The sequence below is a fragment of the Aptenodytes forsteri genome, unplaced genomic scaffold (assembly GCF_000699145.1).
Source record: "Aptenodytes forsteri isolate BGI_AS27 unplaced genomic scaffold, ASM69914v1 Scaffold146, whole genome shotgun sequence".
Classification (NCBI taxonomy): domain Eukaryota; kingdom Metazoa; phylum Chordata; class Aves; order Sphenisciformes; family Spheniscidae; genus Aptenodytes; species Aptenodytes forsteri.
The window spans coordinates 3,788,087-3,807,875 of record NW_008795128.1 but is presented as its reverse complement, the minus strand read 5'-3'; the positions used below and the strand labels follow the sequence as shown (position 1 = coordinate 3,807,875).

Here is a 19,789-nt window from a genome sequence, read left to right as displayed (position 1 = left end):
AAGAAAAATTTTCCCTTGGTCTCCAGAAAGCTCCCAAGTTGCTGTTTGTTTTCCTAGAAATAGAACAGGAGTGGAGAAAGCAGAAACCTTTGCCTGAAGAAAACATTAATTTTCTCCCTATCACGTGTATTTTGAGGGCATTTTCTATCATGCTGCTTTTAAGCAGCAGGCTAGGGGTGAAGGCTGAAGAAAAACCAAGAAGAGACTGCAGACTTTGTCCTCCCTTGTTTCAGTATCATCTCCAACTGCTACTCCCTGATACTTGCTCTGGGTGGTGCCTTTAGTAGTGTCCCAGAATTGGCAGGCCATCCCCACCCTTCTCCCTTGATCAAAATAAAAAATCCAGCCACCTGTTGGCTTAGCCCCATTGCCTGCTCCCACACACTCGTACACGTGCTTGCATTTTCCAGTACTGGTCTTGGGTTCACAATTATTTCTGAGAAGTCAGGTGATGGGAGCTCTCTGACAGTATAATGTTTGCTTGCTTGCTTGCTTGCTTCATGCAGACCCTGCTGGAGCGTCAGTCTTTGCAGAACCACTGGCTCCTGGTTCATCCATGGGTCATGTGTGATGGCTTCCTTCTCCTCATGGCAGGGTTGCGCCGGAGCTGGGAACAGAGTGTGCTCCTTGCAGCACATTGCATGTGACAAACTCTGACAATCTGATGGTTACGTTCTTTTGCTTTTTTTCTATTAAAGCCTTTGTACAGGCTTTCAATCTGTTCTGGGCTACATTATTTGGGCAATAGAATAGCATTTGTCTGTTAGCACCTCCAATCTCTTTGCGCCTTGTTAGAGCTCTTTCTGGGTGGATGAGGGTGATGCCACCTGGGTGCTTGGAGATAACCTGTGAGGAGAGTCGGTGGCTCTGGTTTCCCATCTGGTGGGTGTGCCGTGAGTGCAGCCATTTCACTGGCTGGTGTTTGAGCGGTGGACTCTGTCCGGCTCTGGACTGTTTTCCAGCTGAGTATTTGTGGTGATGTCAGGCAGTGTGAGAAGGGAACATGACTTGGCAGGACAAAGTCTGCAGAAAGTTCAGCTCCACATTTGGCCAAGAGCCTCGGAGGGAATGAGATCTACACACACATTCTGCTACACAGCCTGTCACACGCCCTCTCACATGCTCCCTTCCTGTCACGCAGATCCTCTTTCTCTCATTTTCAGACCTTTAACCCTTCCCTCCTAGCTTCCACCCTATGGGTTTATAAAAGACAAACAAAAAAATCCCTCCTCCTTATTTTACTGTTACTGTACCTTGTAAGTGTTTAGTTGCAATGACCCCCAAAGCAGAAATAGACCATAGAGGCCAGGATCCAGAATAGTGAAGTCAAAAGCAGGGCAAGTTTACTTTGCAACAGAGCTCTTAATAGTCATTTATTCTGACCTGCACCCCTATGCCAGTCTTCACTGTGTTTCTTGGCAACTCTTCTGATCTCTCTTCTTGCTCTACTACAGTCTTCTGGTGGATCTAGGTTTGGATATGTACATCTGCTGCAGGGTAGGAATCCCTGCCTCTCTTCTTCCATTCTTCTGAGAGCAGTGTTAGCAAAACCTGCCAAAATATATCCCCGGTAACGGATGAGTGGGGAATAGACTAACAGTCAAGCTTACTTTGAAGCAATTTAAAACTCCGTTCCAGTATTCCTCCAATGTATTCTTTATATGGGTGTTTCTGTAGTACTGTCCTTTCTTCCTGACCTCTGTGCTACATCTAGGGATGATATTTCTATGAATGGGAATCGGTACTTTTCCCTTACTGCCCTGAAGGGAATCCTAATGAGTTTCCTGCCTGTTTTGCAATCCAGTACTGTATTTCTGTTTTGCCTGTGAAGGGCAGTATTTGTTTTGATTGATGCTTTTAGGTGGGATGGTGCTTAGATACAAAGTGCTATATAGATACATTATAAAAAGGCGGTTTCCCAGAAACAGTCTTGTTCCAGTTATGGTGATATGCAGCATGCTGATGAAAGTACTCTTGGGGTGGGAGGAAAGGAGGAAATCGGAAAAATGAACAAACAATTGTACCATAAACAGCCCTCCCCTTTATTCTCTTCTTTTCCTCTTTTGCCTCTATTCTTCATGTTCTTTTATTTCATAGCTGCTAGAGGATGGAGAAGACCAGTTTGAAAGAGAAGGTGGTCTGGACAAGGACTAGGAGTTGAGGTGTTTTAAGTTCTCTTTCTGGCTTTGCTGTGATGCATCCTACAGCTTCATGTGTCCTTTGTCATCTTGTCTTGGTAAAATATCTCAGCTGCTTCTTACTGCTTTTATCTGTTTTAGGAGTAGTTCAGGGCTGACAGTGGACTGGGCCATGTTCCTGCCCAGAGGAGTCAACAGCAGTTTGGGATACTGATGTTGAAGAAATGGGCTGAGACAACCTGGTGAGCAGATTTCCCTTTCGTGATGCCAGCTGATAAAGGCACTTGGCTAGAATAGGCACGGGTCATGAAATGTTATTCCCTTACTGCATAGTTTAGTGGAGGTGAAATTATTTTTAAGGAGACAATCAGGTAAACAGTATGTCGTGTGATTATTTGTCATCATTTTCTACATGCAGAAAAAAGGCCTGCAGTTCTCTTTTCTAGGCATAATCTAGTTGGTTCTCTTATTGCTTATGGACTAGGTTTAACCCTTTTCTCTGACATCTCCACTATCAGAATGTTATTTTGGGTATTCATTCTTGTTGCCTTTTTTTTTTTTTTAAAAGTTCTGATCTCTCGCTTCAGTTTGGAGATGGCATTGGGATGACATCTCAAATCTGCCATTAGTCAGACTTGTGTTCCCTGAAACAGGGCTGTAACATCTGTGAGACTCAGGGTCATAAAGGAGGAACGTGGGATCCAAGGTAGGGTGTTCTTTTGTTCTGTAACGTGGTGCCCCTGTGGAAGTCCACAATGATTGAAGAGAGAGGCTTCTCTAACTTCCCCCCCACCCCCCTGCCACTTCTGTGCAAGCCCCATTTTTAAAAAAAAACAGCTTTTTGAACCTATCCGGTTATTGCCATTACCTTTGATCTGGATGACACTGTGTACTTCCTGTCTCTTAAACCCTGTTCTCTGGGAAGACTAAGGAAGCTCTGGGTCTTAAAACTGTTGCTTCAAAGAATGGCTGGCTGTTACGTTTTGGATAGCTATGTATAATTGTGTAGAACAAGGTATTGATGGCTGAGTAAAGCTAGAGAAGGAATCCAGAAAGAAACAGTCTGTGGGCATGTTTTCCATGCTGCCTTGCAGTGGCATTTATAAGGAAACTATGGTCAGATCTCATTTTCAGCCTTCAAGTAGGACGTGATGAGCTGTCACTGCACGTAGGATGTGTAAGAGCTGGTCGGCAGCAGGAATAGTGGGCTGCAAACATCTCATCTTTAATTTTCCAAAGCAGGGTCTTGCTAGTTAGCAGATTATTTTGTAGTAGGAAGTTTTCTAGGTTGCTTGAACACTTTCCATGTTTGATTTTATTCTTTGTTTTCTGCGTGTGTGTGTGTCTGGTGGTGTGGTTAGAAGTGCGAAAGAATTACACCATTAGCCAATACAGGGGCCCTAGGAAGAAAAACAAACCCTCAAACCAAAACCACCTTTGCATAGATACATTTAGATGTGCAAGGGAAAAAAAGACTTACTGGTAGAATAGCTTAATTTGCTTGGAGAAATTGTGAGTGGTACTGGCAAAAGAATGCTGTTGCTGTTTTAAAGTGAGCTTCCATAGGGAGAGTTTGCTATTATAGCTGATACTGACAAACATACTCTGTAGACAAGGCTCCAGGCTGGATCCCCTCCCTTCCCTTTCTTCCCAAGGAGTGTCAGAGAGCTGCCCTTTGCTCCTCTGCTAGCAGGAGGGGGCAGCTGCTCTGCTTTGTGTGTTTCATCCTCCTGGGAGGAGCACAGATGGGATTTTTCCTGTTGGAAGCCCCTGTCAAAGCCTCAGTTGTGCTTCCTGCCATCTGAAGGTTCGTGCTGATAGCACTGTCGATGAGCTGGATTCGCAGCCAGACATGGGGGACTATTGCAGTTCAGCTACAAATGGCTAGTTCTGCTCGAGTCCGTCCCCACGGTGCTGCAGAAGTTGGTGTTGCTCCAAAGTGGCTGTGCTCTGTCTGCTCCCCATGTTGGGACACTGGCTTCACAGCTGATCTGGCCAGACAGAGCTGAGAAAGGATGACTTGTCATTTTAGAAAACAGCTCGGAGGGGAGGGGAAGGTGGGGGGGATGCTGCTACTGTAACATCCTCCTTGCTGTAACCCAGTGCATGCCCTAGTTTTTGCCATTCCTATACTCTAGGTTAGCCAGAAGCTTGAAAGCTGAGGTGACAGTAGAAAGCCTAGAAGGGGTAGAAGGGACTGGAGCTTTGTTACCCAGACCTGGCTTGTGCTCTTTTCCAGAGTTCAAGGGAACTTGTGTCAATGGCCTTTAAAGCAATTTCATGGCAGCAAGGTGGCCACATCACTCGTGATACTACTTGCTATTCATTTCCAGTTCATTAACCAGGGAAAAGTCTATCTTCTCTTACCATCATCTCCTCTCTCTCTCTCTCTGCCTCTTTCTCTCTCCTTTTGTCAGAGGGACTGATACTTCCATGCAAACAGGAAGAGAGGCGAGAGCAGCCCTGTGCACACTGTGAACAAACTCTAGTAACCTCATCTCCTTTCTCCTCCTTTCAGTTGCAGGACCAAGGGCATCTGGCAGTTGGGAGAGAGGGAGGGAGGAAACAGAAAGACACAGCCCATTTCAGGATCTTACCCACCCTGAAAGTAGTCACACATGTACTCTCTTTTCCTCTTGCTCCTTGTGTTGACATGGCACTCTGATCAGGCAGAAACCAAGAGGTGAAGACAAGGGCAAAACCAAAACCTCAGCCTTTGACAGGCAAGGAATAATGAGAGGCAGGTCAGAGGGGAGGGAGCATCTCCTGTTGGATGAGGCATGTGAACAGGAGAGCTGACTTCTTGCAAAACAATTGCTGTTGGGATGAGGAGTTCCTTTGCAGAGCTTGTAGGTTCTTGGGTGGGACTGGAGTCAGCGCTTTCTGTCTTCATCTGATGTACTATTTGGGAAGCCCTCTTCCCAAAATGCAGGGATCCATAGAAGTGCTTTGGGCTGATTCTGCCCTGAACTATTGCATTCTGTTTGGTGGTACACTTGTGCCTTACGATGCTAATTCACTTTGGTAACCAATTTGTTCAATGGAGAGAGACTTCTTTTTTGTTTCAGTCCTATATTCCTTCTTACCTGAGGTAGGGTGGAACTGGTTTGGAACTTCTGTTGCTGCCATTGTTTGTTTATAATAGCATATTCTGTGGATCAAGAGCATCTAAGTTGTATTAGGTTCAGATTCAGAAATGTCTGCAGACCTCTTTGCATTTCAGTTGTAATATAAGGTCTAATTTTGGAAGGAAGATTAGGGAGACTGCCCTCCAGTCTCCCAGAACTCACCTTTAGGGTGTTTTTTCTGTAATAGCCTGACTTTCCCTTCCTCTGTTTCCTTCTATTCCTTTTAGGCATACCATCTTTCAGAATAATGCCTTTCATCCTGCTGTACATCATTGTTACACCTTCCTGCTTCTCTTCCCAGTACTCTTACAACCAAGTGACACATGTTTGTTTATTTTAATCTGTTCAGTTGTTAGTCACTTTTGCTGTTGTTCTCTGAACTCTGCCATGGCATCCATACCTGACCTGGGTAGGAGATGGCATGCTGTGTGTTGAGACCAGACTAAAGCCAAAGGAAGTCTTCACAATGAGAGCTGGGTGCTGCAGTGAGAACCCAGTCAAGCTCAGGGATGTACCAGTTGAAAGGAGAAGACAAACGTGTGGGCAAAAGGCCATGCCAGAAGTCAGCAAAGTCATGGGTAATAAAGGAGTTGGTCAGCAGCAGGAGTAAAAGCCAAAGTAAGGGTGGGGGGGTTTCTAAAACTGAGAGCTAGAGAGGCAGAGGTGGGAATAAGACCCTTAACTTGGGGGCAAGAGACCAGAATGCAGCTGCCCATCCCTGAGGAGCAGGCTGCACAGCCAGGAGTGACTGGTAGGGCTCTTTTGCATAGTTGGCAGAGGTGGAAACAACTTGCAAGGCTCAGAGGCTGGTGCTGCATGCTTGGGCAGCTGCTCATGGTCAGCTGAAGCTCAGCTCAACAGCAAATGAAAGCGATCAGGAAGCGGTAGCTTTTTTTTTATCAGCTTGGGACTGACGGTGGCTTGCAAACTCCTTCCAGTTTGTGGTTGTCTTTATGCTTCTGAGAGATCAAAATGGATAATGCGATTTCAAACCATGTCCCTGCAGTTCTCTGTAGAGAGGGATTTACAGCGGGGGCACAGAGCTAGTCTCTGTTCCCTGAGAGTTACAGGAACCGTTTTTTCCATTCTTTGTAAACATACTGTTCAAAGTCATTCTTTATGCTATCCTGTTGCACTGCTTTGCACACCTTGTATTTTCATGGTTTGTCCCTCCCATTGACAATCTGAAGTTTATTATTTTTCCTTGTGAGTTTTAACAGTTTTCACATGTAATATTACTTCATTTTCAAAGTGACAGCTTTGCACAGGATTCTTTTTCTGCCCTGAAAGGTACAAGTGTCTCTTTCAACTTTTTCCTAATTGAAACCTGTTATATGTGTACTTTTGCCCCGCTTACAGACCTACTAGCTGCTCCAACATTTCTTGAGAAATATGATGATGCAGAGGGAAGGAAGAGGAATGAGCCAACATGAACTGGGAATAACCTTTGTTTCTCTGAGACAGCTACAAGGTAGTACCAAGGTCCTCGGGAAGGTTTGTGAAAATATTCTGGCTGCTACACCAGAGACGGTATAGGAAGAGCATTAGGTCACAAAATACTGGTTACTCCTTATGAAAGGATTGGAACAGTGGTGTCTCCTAAGGGGCTTAGTTCTGTGCTGGTGCTGTAGGGTCCTGTGAAATCTCAGTCCAACAGGTTTTTTTCCTGGCCATTTAGATCTGCAGCCAGCTTTTGATCCCTGAGGTAGCATCACCACTGTGCGAGTTGCGCATCTAGATTTCAGTGGAGACCCTTATGCACTGTTGTGAGCCCAGCTTTCAGAGGTACATTCAGTTTGGGTGCTGGCACTTGTATTGCATGTCAGAACACGTTTAGAAGCCAAAATGCCAAATTATATCCGTGCTTTAGGTAATTCTGAAAGGTAGCCCTTCCGATCAGATGCATTTGTTCACCAACAGCCTTTTAGGCCCATGCACAAAGGCACAGTCCTGTTGACACACAGCTGTGTGACGGGTGAGCACATGTTAACATATGTATACAAATTTAAGGTCTCTTCTGCTGATGCTGATGTGCTGCAGAGTGCACTCTTGTGATTCATTACAGAACTGAAACGTAACCATATATTTTCCCTTGGCAAAAGGCTGTAGGATTTTGTAATTTACAGGACCAGGACTGACCAGTAAATCCTGTTTGAAAGATCCCAGAGACTTGCACAAACTTCCTAAAAAGCTACCGTTTCCTCTGAACTTCCAATATTTGGAGGTAAAGGGCTCGTTGTGCTATTCCTCTGATTATTCCTGCACTCCACAGTACAGTTTCTTCAGAGATATGCTGGCATCTGGTCTGGCTCCTGATCCTTAAACTTCTTGCAGAAAGCACCAAACAAGGAGTACCAGGGAGAGAACAGACCTGTTTAGCAGAAGTGTCACAGTAACTGCATCTGGCTCATTTGATTTCTTTATGTGCTGTGCTGCCCAATGCTATCTCCTTTACTTGTCCTCAATGAATGTGGGGCAGAAATTAGGAATATTTTGTAGCTTTGTGTCTGTTGATGACTGGTCGGATCAAAGATGTCCAGAAGAGTGCACAAGTGCTTCAGCCAGGCTTGGAAGAGGACTCAGCTGAGGGAATGGGATGAGATGAGACCATTGCTGGAGGAAGTGATGAAGGTTTCTGGCACTTAGCATTAGTTGCAAGAGCCAGGGCTGCCACCTCTAGTCTCTGTTAACAGTTCTTTCTGTTGCAAGAGCACTGATCTTGGGACCATCGGTATCTGAGTTGTTCCGTTGTCTCAGAAAAGAAAGGGAGAGGGAAGAAATGGAGTAGGGCGAAGCTGGTGGTGACACATTTTGGAAGTGTTTAGTGTCTTATTTGAGACATGGGTGGCAAGGGCTGGCAGAAAATTGTTTCCCTTAGCCTTTCATCTATATGTGCTTCTTCACTGCAGTGTGTCTGCTCATCAGGTTCCTCTGTTCTAGACGCTGTGTTAGAGAGAAATGATTGCTTCATCTTTTGTCACTTGGCCAGTCCTCATTTCTAAAACTGATAGAGTTGAGACAGACAGTGGGAGGCAGCACAGCAGATTATGTCAAGAAGACACTGTTCCCTCTTGCAGTTATGGCTTGCATCACCCTTCTACATTTTTAGTTGATGTAGTTCCGATTACGAATTGGAAGATGTGAACCTCTAATAACATGATTATTAGAACAAAACTCGACAAGATTTTTAGTCATTTGAAAATGATCCTCATGTATTTCTGTGAATAGCCTAGTCATTTCTAGCCTAGTCATACAGCCTCTGACTTGTGTGCCTGTGGGGAAAATGCTAGTTTAGGTTTCTTTACCTAGCACCAGAGTGCTGCTGTTTGTAGTTAGGTCAGTTTTCCACAGCCTGCAACTGTTACTGCATCTACAAAACTAAAAAATGCCGTGTCTTAGGAGCAGAGAAGACAAGAGGCCTCTCCTGTCTGGCCCATTCTGTTTTGGAAAGGCTCGAGGCTGGTGCACGAAGTAGGAACGTGTGGGTTGGTTTTACAGCACGAAGGTAGTGGCTGATAGGCCTTACCCCTCGCCGTGTCCTGGGTGTGCACATGGATTTATACTCTCCTCCCTGTTAGTAGCTGCAGACTTCTCAGACATTGCCAGGAAGTCTACAGTCTCTTAGAAACTCCCCTTTGGGCTCCAGATGTCCTGCTGACAGCAAGTTTCACTCTTGCAATGTCAGTCATGATTGTGCGGATGACAGAGTTTTGAAATCCCATCCAGCTGTACCCTCCTCTTGCTTTCTGCAGTACATAGCAGTTGTGGCTGGGATGCAGCAAGACTGGGATGCTGAAGTGAAGGCAGTGGGGCCTGAGCACTGTCACTCAGTCCCTCAGCTGGGGGATCAAACTCCTCCTTTGAAAAATTACTGCGGTACTGCTGCTGGTGATTCATTCTGCACAATAATTAATGTTTGAGTGAGTCTTTTGCGTGGTTCAAAGGAATGTGGAGATGCACTGAGGCAGTACACTTAGCTTTCTTGTTTCGTGCCCAAACATGTCCAGAGACATCTGATATCGGTATCAGTGAGGAGCTTACATGGGACTAGGAATACAAGTCAGGTTTGGGTTTGTTTCAGTGAAGTTCCTATCTCCATCTGATGCTCTGTGCCTCTCCACAAGGCTTTCAGTTGCTGCAGGATTTACTGTGGAGGCTTTTTTTAAAAATTGTTATAGCCACGCTGCTCCTTTGAGGACTGTGAGTCTCTTTGAATTGGTTGCAAATCACATCAGAGGTTGTAGTGTCTCCCACAATAGGACTTCTTCCTTTCTGTGGCTTTGCATTTCATATTTGCTGCCACTGCTTTTATCCTAGATAGTCTGTTTCTCCAGCAATTCAGTGGCTGCATGCACCAAAGGGGGGAGGGAGCTCTGAATTTCTTACAGTCTGAGGCTGTGTTTACAAAGGTTATGTGAATTAATATGCCCTGTGTTTTTAACACCTGCATCTATTATCTGCCACAGTGTAATGGGAGATGGCAGGAGCTCAGCAGGCTTGACAGTATGACTGCTTTTATACTTGATGTGAAGTTCCTATCTCCATCTGATGCTCTGTGCCTCTCCACAAGGCTTTCAGTTGCTGCAGGATTTACTGTGGAGGCTTTTTTTAAAAAATTGTGATAGCCACGCTGCTCCTTTGAGGACTGTGAGTCTCTTTGAATTGGTTGCAAATCACATCAGTTAGGTTGTAGTCTCCCACAATAGGACTTCTTCCTTTCTGTGGCTTTGCGTTTCATATTTGCTGCCACTGCTTTTATCCTAGATAGTCTGTTTCTCCAGCAATTCAGTGGCTGCATGCACCAAAGGGGGGAGGGAGCTCTGAATTTCTTACAGTCTGAGGCTGTGTTTACAAAGGTTATGTGAATTAATATGCCCTGTGTTTTTAACACCTGCATCTATTATCTGCCACAGTGTAATGGGAGATGGCAGGAGCTCAGCAGGCTTGACAGTATGACTGCTTTTATACTTGATGACTGTTTCAGAGTATTGGGAGGGGGGTGGTTTGTGGAAGTGTTGCTTTCATCTTTGCCTTTGGCATTCTAGGAAAAGTTGCACGATCTGGTCCAAATACCCAGGAGGGAAGAAGGGACTTGGGACTTGTGATCCTCTGCCTCTTCCCAGTCAGCACTGCAGTGTGCGAGGCATGCCCCTGCTTACCTGATGCTTTTGTATCTGGGCTGCTGCACAGCTTTGTCACCTCCTGTCTTTCAGAGAGTGGCAGACTTCCAGTCCTGAACTCAATCACTCAAGTTAAACTGGTACAGGCCTTTAACGTAGTTGCTTTTTAAATCAGTTAATCCCTTTAGCTTGCATTGGTAAATCACTGAGTTAAGATCAACTGATCAAATGCATGTTCAATCAGCTTAGGGGTGTTTACATTAGCAGTTTGCATCAGTTTCACTAAGTCTGTGCAGTCAAACCTGTAAGGTCATTTTCTGTGCAAGTGGGGCTTTTTGGAAAAAGTGATTGGATTTGCTTTTCAGGTTCTGTAGTGGAGTTAGTGCTGTTTAATAAAGATGCTTTTCAGTATGGTTTCCAGGTTCCAGAAAAGGCTATCCTCAGAAGGTTGGTGGTGAATCTATTTCCTGAGGGTGGTGTAATGGTCATTTCCCATAGGTATGACACTGGCTTTCAATTTCTTGCTGTAGGTGAGGGAAGAATTTGTCATCCTCATCTTTGATACATCATTGATCTTTGGCACAGCCTTTGGCTACTGATATTAATAGGGAAATTCAGTGTTTTGTAGTCGTTGCTAAAGAATTGCATCCAAATTGTCTTTTACAATTTTCTGTGTGCTCTGCAGTACATGCCACAAAATCGAGGGTGGCTAGCACCAATGAGCTGTTTGTTACTGGAAGCTTTAACAAAGGCCACCTGTTGTAAAGTCTGGAATTTCCTTCTTATATGCTTGGAGAGGTCAGGGCTGAAGTCCCCTAGTGGTGTTAGCAGTAATGAAGACTTGTCCTGCTTTGATAAATATTTTGGCAATAAAAAGACAGTTTTGAGCCTGGGTGTGCTAACCTTGTACCTTTTACCACAGTTTCTTTAAAATACTGTGTTTCAAGAGCATAAACATTGATAAAACGAAGTTAACTGTCCCTTTTAATAAATAAGGAAACAAAATCTTGAAGCTTGCTTGTGATGCAGCTTGTAATAGATTTTGGGAGTTAATAGCCTCAGTAGTTGAACTCTTGCCTCTTTTGCATCTGTTTTTTTTTCCACAGGTACTTCCTTTCTGACTTTCAGTAGCAGAGAGAAACTAAAGACCTTGAAGAAGGACGCCTGTGGCCCCTTGCTCGGCAATAACAATGCTGCAGCGATGAGATTATAGTGAGCCCTTCCTGTGTGGCCTCCATGGGTCCCACTCAACTCAGCACACAGGATCATGGGAAGAGGGTGGCAAGTGTATTTGAGATGGAGGAGGAAGGGCTTTCGCTCTTCCCTGGCTCAGAGAACCCCCCTGAGCATGCAGGTATGGAAAAATTCTTACTAAATCCATGCAAGCTAAAGGCTATCCATTCTTTCAGCTGAAAGCAGAATTGATACTTGGTAAAATTTTAGGGTGAGTTCTGCTGTGCTTGAGGCACTCAGAATGTCTACGAATAGAATCAGTTACTGATAGTTGAAGATGACTGGGTTTACCCAGGTGATAAATGTGTTGAATATTTTGCATATTTGACCTTCTATAGGCTAGGTCCGTGGCAATAAAATGAATTTTTTTTTGTTAGGCTTATCAAAAGCTGCTGAACAATAAAGCTTTGCTATTGGTGACAATCCAACAAGGATGAGTGATGCAAAGAAATAATAGGTTCTTGCAGATTCATATAATGGAAAGACAGTAGAAGTTTCCTCTACACATTTCTTTTTCCAGAATGTATGTGTCCACAGTAATGAAGCATATTGTGCCATGATATTCTGAAGCTACATGGCATAAAAAAGAAGATGGGCAGCAGAATCAAACTTAGAGTAATCTGCCACGAAGAAACGAGGTTAAAAGAGTATCAGGAAATAGAATTGAGATTTTGCAGTTATAATTGCTGCTGACACACACAATCCTACCCTTTCAAACTGTAAGAAGATGTAGTATAACATCTCTGGACAGGTAACAGGAAAAAAAGGAAAGCACAAGTGAGGTGTCCAGCATAGTATCAGCAACTTAATGAAAATATGACAAATAAATGTATTTGTTGAACAGTGAGGCAATGGGCAATCCCTGATACAAAAAGAAGAGGTGATCTGAACATTGAACTAGGACTCATCAGTAGAGTAGAAACAAAGAGAGTAATTGAAAGGTGAAGAGATATTACCCAATAAAAGTCCTTAAAACAGACTTGAGGACAGGAAAAGAAAACAATTGATAAATGCCTTACAAAAATGCAAGGAAAAAAAGCCACAAAATGTGGAAAAACATTAAAGAAGGAGGACCCTAATGAGAGCTAAAGGTGCAGAGATGGCATTCACGCTTCATACATCTCAAATTATTTCTGTGTTATCTTTGACTACAGAAAATGACAATAATAAGCTATATAACTAAAATGGTTAATGTTCAGAAATGGAAAATAATTCGCATAGATCAAAGAATTCGCCTATCTCCATAAAACAGTCATAGGAATGATAATCAGACGTTTATGTAACTTCTTAAAGACAGCTAAGAAATCTACAAGACAGACAGATCCATCTTGTGGAAGTCATCGGATTACTCTGCTGTCCCTCAGAAACATATGAACATCATTTGAGGCTTCTGCAAAGTTGTCATATCAGTTAATATATATGCAATGGCAGACTAAGTAATTTGAAAAAACTGTAGGCATTGCATAGTTTTCTCTCGGTAATAGATTGTGTGAAGAGAAATATAGTAGAACAAGAGAGGGGAATATCAGAGACTTAACCTTTCTGATGACATTTTCCTGCTGTCCAATCTGGAATGAGAAGTGCAGGCCAAAATGAGTGACCTCCAGACCTCTAAAGTCAATGGGATTGAAAATCAACACTAAGATACTTAAGACTGTGAAAACCAATATGTAGCGAAGAACACTAATAATAATTTCTGAGGCTGACCTAAAACTACCATTTCAGGAACTCGAGCAGAATAGTAAGTGTAACTGAGAGTAAAGATAGAAGTATTAGAACCCTATGTACAAAAATGAGACATGCCATTGTAACCCTGATGCTGATCAGGAAATGCAGCAGCCTTGTCCTGCAAACCAATCGCTATGAATTAATTCCAGTGTAAAGGCTTTCCAGGCATATCTAAACATAATCTGGAGACTTATCAAGACATGCTGTTTGTAATCTTTATGAACAGCTGCCATAGAAGAATCTATAATATCTGACATAAAGAAAAATACTTGCACTATGAGCTGTGCAGAAGGACATGTCAGATGTCAACATGGCTAGAATTAAATGGAATGAAAAGAGATGGCTAATAGGGAGGGAATACACAAATAACATAGGCAAGCATTTGGCTGGAATGCTTAAGGTGAGACACATTGGAGTAGACCAAAGATGTTTTCAGAATGCACAGCCAATGACAAGATTAAGATCCATCAGAATGACATAGGAAGAACTGGGAGCTGCTGCACAAGACCATCTGAAACGTGAGGCAGTAGTGAAGGCCCTGTGTTTCAGATAGAATAACAAAGTTTAGTAAATGAACTGTCAGTATGAGAGTGCTTCAGTTTTAGGAGTGGGGAGCACTCTTCTTGAAGAAGGAATGATGGCTTCAGGGTTCCAAAGATTCACAGAGCTTGTGCAGCGTGCTGCTTGCCTGCTTATTGCCCCTAACTCCACAAAGTTGCTGTCTTCTGTCTTGACAGTTTCCCTAAGTGTTCCAGTTACAGGGATTGCCTACTCAGTCTGCTTTTTGGATGGTTATGGTTTCAGCACTGGTTTTCTGTGACTGTTTGACTGCTGAACCATTTTTCCTTATCCTTGTGCGTGAGTATGGCAGAGAAGTAAGAGAACTGGAGGTGAATTCTGAAGAAAATTACTTTCTGCACAGTCTTGGATTTCAGCTCAACTTTTTTGCAGCTCTTTCTCACGTTGGTAACCTGTCTGTCACTCCTGCTGATGGAAAGTGCAGAAGAGCATCTGGCCTGAGCATGTTTTAGCTCTTTCACCCTATTTTGGAGGGGAACAAGTGTGAAGCTGTATCTGCTTATATAGTTGACGTGAAACTGTTTGGATTATGTCAATAGTTGGTTTGTTGCAGAAGGTATGCTTGCCCAGAAGGGGAGTCTGTGAAATGAGAGACTTGATCTCTTCATCTGTGTGTTTGGGAGATAGTGGGTTTGAGTGAGGATATCGGTTATTCTAAGGAATGGGGCAGTCAGCTGCAAACACCATGCTTCCCTCATGTGTGTGGGTTTTCTTTTCTTTTTTTTCCTTTTCCTTGGTACTGTTCGTTTTGGTAGAAAATCCCCCCCTGAAGCGGAAGAAGGGCCCAGCCCCTAAGATGCTGGGAAATGAAGTGTGCAGCGTGTGTGGGGACAAGGCCTCCGGCTTCCACTACAACGTGCTGAGCTGTGAAGGCTGCAAGGGCTTCTTCCGCCGCAGTGTCATCAAGGGTGCACAGTACGTCTGCAAGAATGGCGGCAAGTGTGAGATGGACATGTACATGCGTCGCAAGTGTCAGGAGTGCCGGCTGCGCAAGTGCCAGGAGGCGGGCATGCGGGAGCAGTGTGAGTGCAGGAAATGGTGCTGGCAGGAACACCATGGTGCTGGGACAGGAGGCGTGTGGGGGTGGGCTGGGGGCCGATGGGTGTAAGGAAGGGGGCAGTGTGAGTGCTTGGGGAGTCACATGTGAGCCATGCAGGCTGGATGCTGGAATGTGTGTGGGAAGTCACTCAGAGCTTAGCGGGGATCACCTGGAGAGGTGAGGCTGTCAGTGGAACTACACCGGTGTGCTGAGAGCCCCAGCCCTGCTGGGGTGTTCCCTGAACACGCTATTTTGTAAGAACTCATGGAACATGGCATCAGAGGAAAGATTCACAACTAAGATTTGTGCGTTCTTCAGTATGCTGTCAACTGTATCAGTAAACTCAGGCTTCTGTTTTGTGATCAGGACTGCAAGGTTGGTGACCGTGCTCCTTGAACAACAGGCACTTTCCTTTGCCTTATACTGAGCTTGTGACAGAGGTCAAGGGCAGCACCACAGTACTGCAGCTGTGTTTGTGCAGACCCGATCTCGTTGCTCCCTTTAGTGAACTCTGCTGTTTTTCTCACACAAGCCATAAGGCTGCTGTTTCCGAATATTCAACAATGCTCCTGCTCATGTATCAGGAACAGCCCTCCTCTGCCAAGGCATCCAGGTTTCATCCCTTTGCTGGCCAAGACTGACCAAATGGATGCTCGGTTAATGTTAAATCTGTGTGAAGTCTCTTTTTCTGACATCCAGCACCCGGAACAGTGAGGAACAGAGGGTATTTCGGAAACATCTTATAAAAATACTTCTGCAAAAAGTAAGTCCCACTGAGCTGCATCAAGGAAACATGCTGTTCAGTTTTTTCAACATGAAACACAGCACGCCTAACATATGTAATCAGTATTTTTGTCACACTGGTTTGTATCAGCATTACTTATGCTGTCTTTGCCCCATTTGCCCCTGCTCCTGAGAGCTACAAAACAGATGTATTTGAAAAGCTACGTAGCAAGGCTACCTGTCCACCTTGCTCTTCTTCTGTTGCAGGTAGATACTAGAGAGCCTCAATGTGTTTCTGCATTTACTCATTGTCTTATGTTGAAGACAGCTCAGGAAAATTAGGCCAAAAGGAATCTTTGGGTTGTTATTATCGAGTGCTTGGCAATTCTTGTCGACACTGTAATCCCCACTGCAAATTCGCCTTGTTAATCTTGACAGAAGCTGAAGGCTTTTTCCTCCAGCTGTTTCACTTGGAAGGTCATTCCAGAACTTCCCTCTACTAGTTGTTGGAAACATTCTTCTAATTCCCAGACTGAAGTTATTCATGGCCAGTTTATTGTTCTTAAGCTAGTGTGAACCATGAGGTTAATAGTTCATTCATGGCAAACCAAGCAACTTAGATTGCTTTGAATTTAGCATGGTGTAGAAGCTTGCACATAGGCAGTTTTCAAGATTCAGTAATATCTGGCAACTTGTTACTCGGCTATAAATTCTTTGTGTGTCTGAGTCCCAAGATGAGGGACTATAATTGCTTGGATCAATTACTTCCCTTCTTAAACTAACACTGTGACTAGCATTCTCTAATCTTACAGATCCCCCTTAATTTAGTAATTGTATTGAATGTCTTTGCTGTTAGAATTGTAATTTTTGTGCGCATGTGTACCTGTGCGTGCATCCTCCCTGTTGGAAGTCAGGGATAAAGGTTACTCTCAGCTTGAATGTGCTATGTTCTTCGTCTTTCCCTCCAATCCTGTGGACTGTCCATTTCAGAATGCTCTTTCACAGTAGTTCTCCATTTCTTGTCTTCACGTTTAACATGATTATTTTGAGAAGTGCAAGTATATACTTGTTCAGTTTTGGGGCCTGCATTCCTGTGGAGCAGTCATGTTTCCTTGTTACCTGTGCATAAAAAATGGCCAAAGAATCTTTCAGCACTTTTCAAATCTTGTTTGCAAAGTCAAGCTTTAATTTTTTCATCTTTGTTCCTGAAGATACGGTTTCGTTTCCAGTCAGTCCCTTTTCTGCTTTTTGTTTGTTCATCACTAACTCACAGGATGATTCTCTTGAAGATAATCCTTGAATCCAGGTATGTCTGGTAGTTTCCTTTTTTTTTTTTTGATGCAACTTGCAGACAGTTTTTGCAGCTTTAACTTAAAGAAACAATAAACCTCCTCTACATTCAAATCAGTGAATTCTTCAGTTAACTTAGTTACAGGCTGTTAACAGGTTTTTGTATTTAAATTAGCTAATGAACAGTTGGTCCAATAAGATTTTTCACAACCCATGCCTCTGAGTTGTTTTATTCCTTACAACATTACATCTAAACGGCATATCCTTTGACTACATGACTGAAGAAGTCTTCTAGCCCTACTCCCGAAGGACTTGCGGTCCTCAGTACGTTTTATGCAAAGCTATTCTTCCATTATTCATCTTGTGGTATGTTACGACTCTACAGTCTGCAGCAGATGGGCTGTGCAGAGAATTGTCCTTTCACTCTCAAACTCCATCCAGTACTGACTCTGATGTCCCAAGAAGAAGATGAAATGACACAGGCTGTTAATTTAGCAATATTGGAAAAAGACACAACAGCAGGATAATATAAAATACAATGGACATGTGAAGAGAGCACCTGTTGGAATCTGTTGTAACATGGCATTTTGGGGAATTGCTCAATGGGGAAAGTCGCTGTTGTCTTTTTGAGATCTGCAGGGGATCATGAAGGGAGGTTCTGTCCTTTGTGAACACTTTGCATGACAGTATGATTAAAAGAAAGGTGATGGAAGAACTTAAAGTGGGGAAAAGAGGGAGAAACAAATGATAAGTATCGCTGTTGGCTGTCTGTGTTTTGTACAGTCTGATATACCAGATACAGGCAGCTGGGATCTCTGCCTCTCCATCCATAGCATGTTACCCTGTGTTTAGTGTGGTTTCCAGTGCGCTCCTATGTCATGATTGATCTCTGGCTATTTCTGCTTTAGATGTTCTGTCTGAAGAACAGATCCGACTGAAGAAACTGAAGAAGCAGGAAGACGATCAGGCTCGGACAGTCGTGGTGCGTCCAAACCCTCCAAATCCGCCAAGCCCTTCCCACAAACTGACGCCTGAACAGTTGAGCATGATAAAAAAGCTTGTGGCCGCTCAGCAGCAGTGCAACCAGCGCTCATTCACAGACAGGCTCAAAGTGACGGTAAAAACTCTACCAGTGTACCAAAAATAAGAAAAAGTGAAGTTTGGGGTGTCAGCGTTGTGGGTAAATTATTTGGGAGAACAGAGATACTTTAGGCATTGCATCTGTGGGCTAAAGTTCTGTAAATAATAGCAAAGGATGATGTTCCAATGTGTCTCATTTTCTTTCTCTGTACACTTCATCTTCTCATCTTTCTGCCCTGGCTCCATCTTTCACATGCATACGCTGTCTCTTCCCATTCCCACAGCCATGGCCCCAAGTTCCTGACCCTAATAACCGTGAAGCAAGGCAGCAGCGTTTTGCTCACTTTACAGAACTTGCAATTATCTCTGTGCAAGAGATTGTGGACTTTGCCAAGCAACTACCTGGCTTCCTGGAGCTCACCAGGGAAGATCAGATCGCTTTATTGAAGACATCTACCATAGAGGTGAGAGTTTGGCTCCACCACAATACATAGTAGCAGAGATGAAAGAATTTGGAGTACCCACCTGGAGAACTGGTTCCGTCCCTTTTCTTGGGATGGCAGGCTGAAGGACCTCAGCTATGGGACCATTACTGCAGTGCCAGGCTATACTGGCAAAGGGCCATGGAGGAGAACGAGGCAAGAGCCTTGCTAGTGGTAAGCAGGTATTTCCCCCTTCCCAGAAGCAGACGCAGCAAAGGATGCAGCAGAATTTACCTTGGAATTTTTAAGCACTCTGAGTGAAACTGCTTGGAGGATTTTTGTTTGTTCTTTGTTTTTTTCAGAGATGCTCTAACACTCAGCAAATTATCAATGTTGTAACATTCTTTCCTGTTTTCAAATCAAGTATATCCATTTCTGGTTTCAGGTGATGTTGTTGGAGACATCTCGGCGCTACAATCCAGAGATTGAGAGCATCACCTTTCTTAAGGACCTGAGCTATAATCGGGATGACTTCGCCAAAGCAGGTGGTGCATCAGACAGGTGTTTCTTCCTTCCCTGTGTCTTGTGTTCTTTCATCTTTTTCTTTTTAATGTGGGCTACTGGAAATAGTATGTGGGGCCTTAAAGCTGAAGTCAGGTGAGAGGTTTAGAACAGGACCAGACCAATAGCCCCGCATGCTATTCTTGCTTTTAACATGTGATACTAGCTCTCAGTTCGTGTCTTTTTTTTTAGGTGTGAACTTGCTTTGGAAAATTTGGACTCTTACAGCATGAAAATCTTGCTGTAAGAGTGCACCTAAGGCTAGCAGCTGGTGGGAACTTCCTTGCTGGTAGAGATCTGGCGTGGACATGTGGTCTTAGAGCCGTATCAGATCACAAAAAATCAAACCCCAGTTTTCTCTCCTTTGCAAGTATATCACTTGCTAAGCTAGATGCATGCTTTGAGTGGTGACGTTAGTGTTACTATATTTCAGTTGATAGGAAGTCTATACTGTGCACTGAAGATCCCCGCAGAGTGCTTTCGACATCTCATCAGCTCAGTATATGATATCAGCCAAAAAGGACTGTCGTGGTTTAACCTCAGTCGGCAACTGAGCACCACGCAGCTGCTCGCTCACTCCCCCCACCCGCTGGGATGGGGGAGAGAATTGGAAGAGCACAAGTGAGAAAAACTCGTGGGTTGAGATAAAACCAGTTTAATAATTGAAATAATAATATGATGATAATAATAATATGATAATAATAATAATACACAAAGCAAGTGATGCACAGTGCAGTTGCTCACCACC

General features: G+C 43.8%; 1 protein-coding gene across 1 annotated transcript in view; it reads left to right on the top strand.

Annotated features, from left to right (window-relative positions):
• Positions 1-11,484: 11,484 nt before the first annotated feature.
• NR1H3 (nuclear receptor subfamily 1 group H member 3) overlaps positions 11,485-19,789 on the top strand; it is a 13,144-nt gene continuing 4,839 nt past the window's right edge. Inside the window, exons 1-5 of the mRNA XM_009277508.2 lie at positions 11,485-11,740; positions 14,682-14,948; positions 17,887-18,095; positions 18,343-18,522; positions 18,926-19,025. Coding sequence (XP_009275783.1) covers positions 11,623-11,740; positions 14,682-14,948; positions 17,887-18,095; positions 18,343-18,522; positions 18,926-19,025 — 874 coding nt within the window. The 5' untranslated portion in view covers positions 11,485-11,622. The remainder of the gene's footprint in view (positions 11,741-14,681; positions 14,949-17,886; positions 18,096-18,342; positions 18,523-18,925; positions 19,026-19,789) is intronic.